At 40.2% G+C, this 11,087-nt stretch overlaps 1 protein-coding gene across 1 annotated transcript in view; it reads right to left on the bottom strand.

Moving 5' to 3' along the window:
• Positions 1 to 3,106: 3,106 nt before the first annotated feature.
• LOC109889729 (stromal cell-derived factor 1-like) overlaps positions 3,107 to 11,087 on the bottom strand; it is a 28,934-nt gene continuing 20,953 nt past the window's right edge. The window contains exon 4 of the mRNA XM_020481384.2: positions 3,107 to 6,018. Within this exon, the coding sequence (XP_020336973.1) occupies positions 5,991 to 6,018 (28 nt within the window). The 3' untranslated portion in view covers positions 3,107 to 5,990. The remainder of the gene's footprint in view (positions 6,019 to 11,087) is intronic.

Genomic DNA, 11,087 nt, shown 5'->3' with positions numbered 1-11,087 from the left:
GATTTCTTTTGATTTTCCCATGATGTCAAGCAAAGAGGCACTGAGTTTGAAGGTAAGGCCTTGAAAAACATCCACAGGCACACCTCCAATTGTCTCAAATGATGTCAATTAGCCTATCAGAAGCTGCTAAAGCCATCACATCATTTTCTGGAATTTTTCAAGCTGTTTAAAGGCACAGTCCTCTTAGTGTATGTAAACTTCTGACCCACTGGAATTGTGATACAATGAATTATAAGTGAAATAATCTGCCTGTAAACAATTGTTGGAAAAATGAGAAATTTGTGGAGTGGTTGAAAAACAAGTTTTAATGACTCCAACCTAAGTGTGTGTAAACTTCTGACTTCAACTGTAGGTCATGAATGGCAGGAAGCTTGGCCCCAGTGATATTCTGGACCATACGCATTACCATCTGTAGCGCCTTACAGGCTGACTACACCACTCGCATCGCGTGCGTTGAAATCTATAATATTCAATTATTGCACCCACACTGCTCGCGTGCGCCAATGAGCGTCTGCATTGCCAAGTGGGAAGTCAGTTCTATTTCTGACGCAGATCGCGCTGCAAGTCCTGCCTCTCCCATCTCCTCATTGGTTTATAGAAGCAGGTACCCACGTGCCATCTCCTCATTGGTTATACCCACGTGGGTGACTGAAAGAATTTATGAAAGTTGCCAATTGCATTATAAAGTCAAGAGAAGAAAAAGCCTGGAAGGAGGAGAGATGACTGGTAACGATTCGGTTGACCGTTTTATGTGTGGATTAATTGGTGGAGTAGAGGACCTTGTGCATTTCAGGTAAAATAACAACTCAATGTTTATATCCCAGGACAAATTTGCTAGCTAAATAGGACAAATTAGCTAGTAATTGCAAGCTAACTAGCTAAATTGCCAATAAATGTTTAATGCTTTTCGACCAGTCCCCAAATTAATATAATTGGTTCAGATAATTTAACCTGCGTGTCGTGATCGCGTTTGGTGTGGGGGGACAAAATACATTTATGCACGATGGTGCGCGATGGCGCATGATGGCGCACGATGGTGCACGATGGCGCACGCGCGCACCCGGTTTGGGTTCTGTGTTACGATCGGATGCAGAGCAGTTGCCATACCAGGCGGTGAGGCAATCGGTCAGGACACTCTTGATAGTGCAGCTGTTGAACTTTTTGAGGATCTGGGGACCCATGTCAAATTTTTTCAGTATCCTGAGGGGGAAAAGGTGTTGTTGTACCTTCTTTACAACTGTCTTGGTGTGTTTCAACCATGATAGTTTGTTGGTGGAGTGGACACCAAGGAACTTGACACACTCTACCCGCTCCATTATAGCCCCGTCGATGTGAAAGGGGGCGTGTCCTGCTCTCTTTTTCCTGTAGTCCACGATCACCTCCTTTGTCTTGCTCACATTGAGGGAGAGGTTGTTGTCCTGGAACCACACGGCCAGGTTTCTGACCGCCTCTGACTGACAGCCATAGGATGTCTCATTGTTGTCGGTGATCAGGCCTGTGTGTCGTCGGTAAACTTAATGATGGTGTTGGAGTCGTGCTTGGCCAGCATTTGGCCTCCCTTGATAACATTTATAAATTTAATCAGCTAAACTGAGTGAGCTCAGCTGTGAATGGTCCTGGCACAAAAAAAATGTCAAGGGAAGCCAGTTTGGATTTTGCTTCACACCAATCACATCAGAAGCCAAACGTCATTGAAAGAAAAAACTTCAATTGTTGCATATTTCATAAACTTCCCATGGATGGTGATAGAGATTTGGACTTGTGGTTTTACTTAATTCTCCATACTGGCCAATGATTATAATGGCGATTCTGTTCCAACCATAAATTCATACATTGTGCCCCTACCCTGAGAGAATGGAAGTTCAACATGTAATAGGTTAATGTATGCATGCATGCAGTAGTACCTGCCGGTTGGTCATCAAAGGTTGTGAAATGCCTGTGTGTTTTACCTGCGAATGGACCTACAAAGCTGGTTTGTTGAAGATAGAAATGGAGTGAATAGAACAGCATCTGATAGGCCCTAATCTTCTGATAGGTCTGCAACTACTTGTTCCGTCAAGAATCTCTCTCATCACAGAGACTATAGTTCTGCATCAGTTCCCCCACACAGCAAAGTGCAAAGGTCAAACCTGTTTACTGTAATGTGTTCCTATAATGACCAGTGGTTCAGTTAACGGCTAAATAACTCGGACCATTCTCTCCTTTAATCTCTACTGTGTGTGTGTGTGTGTGAGACATCAAACACAGACTGACCCTAAGGCTGTATGCATATTGTTAAAGTATGGGAGCTACAGTATGGGTGAACAATTAACCAAACACACACACACACACACACTGGAAAGCAGCTATGCAATTTGAATGACTAATTCTAACTGTATGGGGACTGGTTTTCCATTGACCCTGTGTGAGACCGTAAGTTCTTCTTTTCATAGTTCTGAGTGGTTCATCTGAGCCATTCTGTGTTCTAATTTATAAGTACCATGGTTTGTTACTGCAGGGGTCTGTATGTACAGACATTAGTAAACTGTCTGTTAGCAGCTCTGAGACAGACCCTCTCTGTTTCCCCTTTGTAATGCCTGAGGGAGGCATGAGAAAAGAGAGGCCTGCTTGGCGCAGTGTGTATGTATGTGTTCCCTTGTGTGTGTATTTGTGTGTGTGTGTGAGTGCACATGTGCATGTGTGTGTGTTAATTGTCCCATATTAAAACTGTAGATTTGGCAGGGGTTAGGGCCCATGCACACACTTCGCTAGTTTCCTGTAACGGGGTTTGTGGGGTCTGATCTGCAATAGCTATAGCTGTAGATTAACCATGACATAAAGGCAACTTAACCTGAGTAAAAAAACATATTTTATTTAAACAGGCAAGTCAGTAAAGAACTCTTATTTACAATGACAGCCTACCCGGAAACAGTGGGTTAACTGCCTTGTTCAGGGGCAGAACGACAGAATTTTACTTTGTCAGCTCAGGGATTCGATCCAGCAACCTTTCAGTTACAGGACCAACCCTCTAACCACGGGTTACCTGCCACCCCTGTGTTGTGTTGATGTAGTGTTGCCAATAGTTTATGTTATTACTTTTTACAGTATTGAAAAAAGTATGCAAACATAAAAATGAATACTTTTTATTTAAAGATTACATTTTACTCAACAATCTAGTTTAACATTGAAATGAAATGACGTTACATCAGAGGAAATGGCTCATGTGAAAAGATCTGGAGACATTATACATTCTAGCACCTTCATATGAACTTGTGTTTGACGTATAAAAACTACAAAAATATAATATTTCTTATAATATTTGTTTTCACTCAAAATGAAAATGTGATGTATCTCATGCTTAAGATTGTTATATGAAAAAGTAAAGTAAAAGTAAAGTATTATACCAATAAAGACAATTAGAAAAACAACAGTTGACTAACTGTAGTAGACCAACAGTGTGGATCATATTCTTGTTATCATTATAACATTCTAAACTTACGTATTGTTAATGAATGAATATGTTGGATGTAAAGTGCATCGGTATCCAAAATAACATACAGTATATGACATCAATAGGTAGTCAAGCCAATCTATCTACTATTACTATACTGCTACTAACGCTAGCACACTAAAACTGCTGATAGATTTGCTTTTCATAGTGTCTGGTTTGCTAAATATGAAACTTTATCATTTCCATAATGTTTCATGACACATTGACGTGGTAGTCTGTCTTGACAACAAATTTAAGTTGGTTAACCCACTGCATGTGTTGTCCGGGATTTTAGTTCATACTGTACAGGACTAGTCAATGTCAGAATTAAAGGGGAACCTGAACTACGACGTTGGCAAGCCGTGGGTTGTTAGTTATCTGACTGAACTTTCCCTTTATGGTAGTCTGGATTAACTGTTCCTTTAATAAAATCTGGACGTACTACCTTTAATGTTTCCATAACCATGACGTGGTTACGGACTACTACTTTTTCATTGGTCGCTCAATAAGCAGAGTTCTGCCTCTAAATGTTGCTAATTACCAAAGTTGTTCAGAGAATAACATCACAGACTATGCTTCACATTAAGACTCTTTATATAAAATACTTCAACATCCAGCATGGCTGGATACAAAACAAAAAAATATTGGTTGAGTCGGTACTAGACAGGGATGTCCATTCACTCCTGTGTGTTCTTAAGCAGACATACTGTAAGTGTGTTCTAGTGGCGCTGCCCTGCACACGTGAAAATCCCCATGCCTCTTGGATCTTTTTTTTTTGCATTGCTGAACCTTGTACACTCTCCAGGACAAGCTGATAGAGTTGGATTGAGAGTTGTGAATTCTGTCATGAATCCTCCCGCATTATCTCTTCCTTTCCTTCCTCTCCATATCTCAGCCCCATCAATACCTTCCCGAAAGAACAGTTCTAATTCCTAAATGACAGAGAAGCCAGGGGCCAAAGCAACTCCAAAAATCTTACCAATCAAATAGGATAGTAAAAAAAACGGTATATACATCATAGATAAAAACATACATGCACAGATATAATTTCACTTGGCGCTAATAGGGGTGGATTCTATAAGGGGTACAGGTGGTTATGGTAGCATAGGTAACAGAGGTGGTGGTTTTGGCAAGCCATGGGTTGGAAGGTTCCGTGATGGACAGGATAAGTGCTGTTCAGCGTGCGTGCCAGGTGAGTAGATGTTACACGCTATACGCCTCCCATTACATACAGCCGCTAGTGAAAGTCTACACACCCCTTTACAATTTGCCTTATAATTACATCTAAAAAGGGATTACATTAGATTTGTTTCCTACGGATCTACACAACCTACTCCACATTTGATATAAAACATTTAAAATGACTGAAAAACACAAAATGAGGATGTATTGATTGTGTGTTTTCCCACCCCAAAGTAAATACTTGGTGGAAGCACCTTTGGCAGCGGTTACAGATGTAAATATTTTGAATGAGATTCTACCAACCTTTCACAACTCTTAGGGCAACATATATCCATTGTTTTTGTCAAAAATGCTCAAGCTCAGTGCATTTGTGTGGGAATCATTGATGGACAGCAATATTCAAACCTTGTCTCATAATTTTAAAGCACATTTAAGTCAGGAGAGAATGGGCCATTCAGGAACATTCAACACCTCTTAGAAAGCCATTATAGTGTGTGTTTGGCATAACAAATTGTGTAATTGTCCCACAGAAAAATAAAACTATCCAAGGATTGGGTTTTCAGAAGACCGATTCAGGTTATCCTCTAACATTTTACCTGGGCTTTGCTTCTTTCATATTTATTTTGATCCTGAGAAACTCCCCAGTCCTTGCCGATGACAAGCATACCCATAACATGATGCTGCCGCCACAATACAAAAAAACGAAGGGATCAACAACAGTGCATTCCCTTCACATTACTGGCCTGTATGACAAAGCGAAAAGAAGGATTCAAAGTCAAAACAAATATGAAAGGAGCAAACCCCAGGTAAAAAGTTAAAGGAAAACCTACCTCAGTATTTTTCAGAAAGACAATTACACAATGTTTTATGTCAAAGACACCATAATTGCTTTCCAAGATGTGTTGAGTGTTCCTGAGTGGTCTAGACCTGACTTACGTTTTCTTGAAAATCAGAGACAATGTTTGAATATTTCTGTCCATAAATGATCCCCAACCAAATGTATTGACTTAGAGCTATTTTGACAAAAACAATGGCATACAGTATGTTTTCCTACGAGTTGTGCAAAGTTGGTAGAATATTATTCAAAATTATTCACAGCTGTAATAGCTGACAAAGGCGCTTCCACCAAGTATTATCTCTGTGGTGTGAAGACATCTTCGCTTTTTTTATATAACTTTCACTTTGAAAATGTAGGTTGTGTAGATCTGTAGGATTGAAAAAAATATATATGATCCCTTTTTAGATAAAAATTTAAGGTAGTAAAATGTGAAGACTGTGCAAGAGGAGTGTAGACCTTCACTTGGCAATGTTTCTGTTGGGCGGTCTTCCTGCAGGCTCTCTAGTTGGTCTGCTTGGCTTTTTTCATCCTGAAACAGAGAGACGCCCAGTATGAATATACGACCGTTAACATAGACATATGGATATCGTCCTTGTGTGTTCAGGTCAACCACTTGACTGTTCCGCCAGCAAAAACACTTTGATTAAACACCATATTGAGATGAATGACTATTTGGTTTAGTCCCGAGTCTCTGCTGCACAGTGTTAGAGACACTGGAATGTACTACCTCACTTTGCCAAACCTCCCCTGTGATAACTACTGCTACTGGGGTCCACAGCGAAACACTCCTCCTGTGTGTTTGTGTGTGTCTGTCCCCTGCATTAATACTCTCTGTATTTTCCAGACAGTTGTAGCTGTTAGTAACACATGGGTCAATGAGACTAATGGTGCAAAACACATTCAACACAATGATTATCCATCTTAAGTCTCTCTATCAGGATCAGTGGTGCGTATTCAGGGAGTTCAAGGGAAGCCAGGTGTCCCCAAAAAATGTACCAAGAAAAAACATATACAATTATTTATCTTTTGCCTGTCTGTGTTTCATCATTTTCCTTCAACTCGCAAGAGGCTGAATGTATCTCACTGGAGAAAGCATCCGAGCGAGCGAAACAGCGCCCCTCTGTCTCTGTATGTGAAGCCCATCTATTTCATGCTGTCCTGTCAAAAAAGAGTCTTTGGCCTCCCTTGATAATAAAAATAAATAAATAGCCAAACAGTGTTGAGCGAAACTGAGTGAGCAAAACTGTGAATGGTCCTGGCGCACCCAAAAAGTGTGAAGGGAAGCCAGTTTGGATTTGGCTTCACACCAATCACATCAAAAGCCAAACGTCATTGACAGAAAAAACGAATTGTTGCATCGCGTTATGTTGTTGTCCTAAGGGGGCTAGCTAGCTAGCTAAAAATGTCCCTTTCATAAATTAGCCATGGATGGAGATAGGGATTTTGACTTGTGGTTTTACTTAATTTTCCATACTGGCCAATGATTATCATAGTGATTCTGATCCAACCATGAATTCATACATTGTGCTCCTTGCCTGAGAGGATGGAAGTTCAATATGTAGCTAGATGTACTAGGCTAGTGTTAACCAGCTGGCTCATCGTTGCCCATGAAAGGAAGTTAGGCCTAAGACAACAAAAACTAAAAGTATGTACGGTATGGTAGAATCAGAGATAGTTTTGGCAACATGAAAGAAAGGCGGATGGTTTTGGCGTTTCTCTACAAGTAGGGTGAGTGAACATGTTTTTCTACTTGAATGCGCGTGCACACAGAAATCAGTACCATGGACTGCTACTTAATATTTAGCTTATGTTGATTGGACTAAATTGTTTTTGGTATATTTTAGTTGTCACTGTATTAGACTAAGCAAAGATAATATGATGAAATGAAATGTTGAAATGTTAAAGTTGAAACTGATGCTGGTGCTGGAATAGTGGAGGCAGCTACTGTTTTCTTTGCTACTTGCGGTAACTCTGTTGTAAATCAATAGTTATTTAGGAGTCCGAAAATGTCGGAAACATTGACTTACTTGACCATGCTGTAGGTCATGTAACATGTTACATGCAATGTGCTTTCTAGACTTCAACGGACAGATGTTGCTCTCTGGTTTTGTGAGGAAACATAGGTGTGGTTGAATTGTATCTTTTTCTTGGCTATCATGGTGGCAAGACATATGAACTGACAGGTTACGCAATTATCACCACATAGGATATAGTATGGCAATTTATTTCCTGGTTTGGCTTTCCAGGGATTTTATCAACACATCATTACTGCTCAGGGCCCAGTTAAATATCTCTCTCTGTAGACATATACGTTGCTTTGACTGGCGTACCCACTACAAGTAGCTCTTCACACTTGGCCAAGAGCGCACCCATGCACCAGAAGCATGGGAGAAAATAGTCTATCTAACCTCCTTTTTTCAATACCCACACAACAGAGAAACACCTGCAGAGTTCATTCGATTTTTAGTGATCCAATTCTTCTGGAACGAAGGCATTCTCAAGGAGTTGAGCAGTCCAGTTCTCCAACACACCCACAACGATGTGTAAGAGCTGTACACTGTCTGCCTCTCTGTTTGTATAGTACAGTAGTCTGCATGCTGATCTGTGTCTGGCAGCTAGAGTGCCTTCAGAAAGTATTCATACCCCTTGACTTATTTCACATTTTGTTTTGTTACAGCCTGAATTCAAAATGTATGAAATATTTTTTCCTCTCACCCATCTACACACCCCATAATGACAATATGAAAAGCATGTTTTTAGAAATGTTTGCACATTTATTGAAAATGAACTACAGAAATATCTAATTTACATAGGTATTCACACCGCTTACTAAATACTTTATAGAAGCAACTTTGGCAGCGATTACAGCTTTGAGTCTTTATGGGTAAGTCTCTAAGAGCTTTCCACAGCTGGATTGTGCCACACTTGCCCATTATTATTTTAAAAGTTCATCAAGCTCTGTTAAATTGGTTGTTGATCATTGCTAGACAACTAATTGCAGATATTGCCATAGATTTTCAAGTAGATTTAAGTAAAACATTTAACTCTGCCACTCAGGAACATTCACTGTCTTCTTGGTAAGCAACTCCAGTGTACATTTGGCCTTGTTTTTAAGGTTATTGTCCGACTGAAAGGTGAATTCATCTCCCAGTGTCTGGTGGAAAGCAGACTGGTTTTCCTCTAGGATTTTGCCTGTGCTTAGCTCCAATCTGTTTATTTTTTTATCCTGAAAAACTCCCTATCCCTTAACGATTACAAGCATACACATAACATGATGCTGCAGCCACCACTATGCTTGACAATATGGAGAGTGGTACTCAGTAATGTGGTGTATTGGAGTTGCCACAAACATAACACTTTATATTCAGGACAAAAAGTTAGTTGCTTTGCCACATTTTTTGCAATATTACTTTATTGCAAACAGGATGCATGCTTTGGAATAGTTGTATTATGTACAGGCTTCCTTCTTTTCACTCTGTTAATTAATGATACTATTGTGAAGTAACTACTGTAGTGGTCAAAAATATTTTATATGTATATACATATAGAAACGTCCTTGTTTTTTTAAAAGAAAAGCTATTTTTTTGTCCATTAAAATAACATCAATTGATCAGACATACAGTGTAGACATTGTTAATGTTGTAAATGACTATTGTTGCTGGAAAAAGCAGAATCTTTTAAATGGAATATCTACTTAGGCGTACAGAGGCCCATTATCAGCAACCATCACTCCTGTGTTCCAGTGGCAGGATGTGTTAGCTAATCCAAGTTTATCACTTTAAAAGAGTAATTGATCATTAGTAAACCATTTTGCAATTATGTTAGCACAGCTGAAAACTGTTGTGCTCATTTAAGAAGCAATAAAACGTACCTTCTTTAGACTAGTTAAGTGTCTGGAGCATCAGCATTTGTGGGTTCGATTACAGGCTCAAAATGGCCAGAAACAAATTCTTTCTTCTGAAACTCGTCAGGCTATTCGTGTTCTGAGAAATGAAGGCTATTCCATGCGAGAAATTGCCAAGAAACTGAAGATCTTGTACAACGCTGTGTACTACTCCCTTCACAGAACAGTGCAAACTGGCTATAACCAGAATTGAAAAAGAAGTGGGAGGCCCGACAACTGAGCAAGAGGACAAGTACATTAGAGTGTCTATTTTGAGAAACAGACGCCTTACAAGTCCTCAACTGGCAGTTCATAAAATAGTACCCGCAAAACACCAGTCTCAATGTCAACAGTGAAGGGGCGACTCCGGGATGCTGGCCTTCTAGGCAGTTACTCTGTCCAGTGTCTGTGTTCTTTTTCCCATCTTAATCTTTTATTTTAATTTGCCAGTCTGAAATATGGCCTTTTCTTTGCAAATCTGCCTAGAAGGCCAGCATCCCGAAAAGGAAAGTTGCCATTGGTAATTCCAAGTTTCCTCAAGAATGCTACAGGTACTTCCAGGGAGTTTGTACGCAGTACGTGTCAATGCGCACACGGGCTGGTTTGAGTGAGGGCCGCCTGAGCGTACTCCAAGCGGTGTAACTTTCAGAGAAATGCTATAACCGTATGACTGGGGAATGATCTCGACCCCGAACCCGGCTTAGCCACCGTAGTCTCAGTCGTTTTCTCAGTCATCTTACTCATACCAGTAAATTAAAGAATAACAAATGATTTGTGATTAGAAAACTTATGAGAACAAGTACAACTTTCAGCACACAAAGTCCATATTGTGAGCATGCTCGACCAATATGGGACTGTTTAGTTGGCGCAACGTACGACAGTCTCGTTTTCCAAATGTTTTATTTTAGTAGCGTGAATCGTTCCTGTTCACACCAAAGTGAAGAGTGAAATAATTGTAGGTATGACTCCAAGCCTCATGCTTATCACCTGTATGAGACAGGGCTTCCAGCGAGTTACGGATTTCATTGGCCTTGTCAGGCGTGATTGTAGTTCCTTCAACTGAAGTCGCTAGGGTGCGAATCCCCATAGTAATACCAAAGTTGACTTAAGTGAACTACACTACATGACCAAAAGTATGTGGAAATCAACACATTTGCAGCCTGAATAGAAAATGTTTTATGTACGAACCAGTCCACATGGGATACCAGTTTTAGCCGGATGCGTGCATTCCTTTTGGACAGTAAGATGAAATGAGTCAATATCGCCATCGACTACATTTTGCGTAAATCATGCACTGATATCAGTTCAAGATATGTGCTGAAGATTGAGGAAGTTTGAAATATGTGGGTGCGTCTCTAGTCAGGATTCCGCTCACTAAAACTTCTGTAGCGAAGGTTACCTGTCGGTTGTTTTGCTCTACGACCCTCACAAGCTTCACGGGACTCGTCTGAAGTCGGTACCACTGATGTGTCAACTTCTGTCTGTAGTGTCCGAACGGTTTGGGCTATAAACTAATCGAAAGCAGATAGTCTCACAAACACGTACAAGCTCTACAACACTCACAAGACTCATCTGAAGGTAACCCGGTACCAGTTTTAAAAATGAATGGAAGTGTGGAGGTACTTTAGTGCCAACAAAAAAGCAGATAAATATGGCAACAAAAAAAAAGTATTATATCTCTCAGATTTAGGACAGACACTTCAAAACATACTTAC

The sequence above is a fragment of the Oncorhynchus kisutch genome, linkage group LG4 (genome assembly GCF_002021735.2).
Source record: "Oncorhynchus kisutch isolate 150728-3 linkage group LG4, Okis_V2, whole genome shotgun sequence".
In the NCBI taxonomy this organism is placed as follows: domain Eukaryota; kingdom Metazoa; phylum Chordata; class Actinopteri; order Salmoniformes; family Salmonidae; genus Oncorhynchus; species Oncorhynchus kisutch.
Note: the sequence above shows the minus strand (reverse complement) of the source record. Positions and strands in the feature narration are given on the sequence as shown.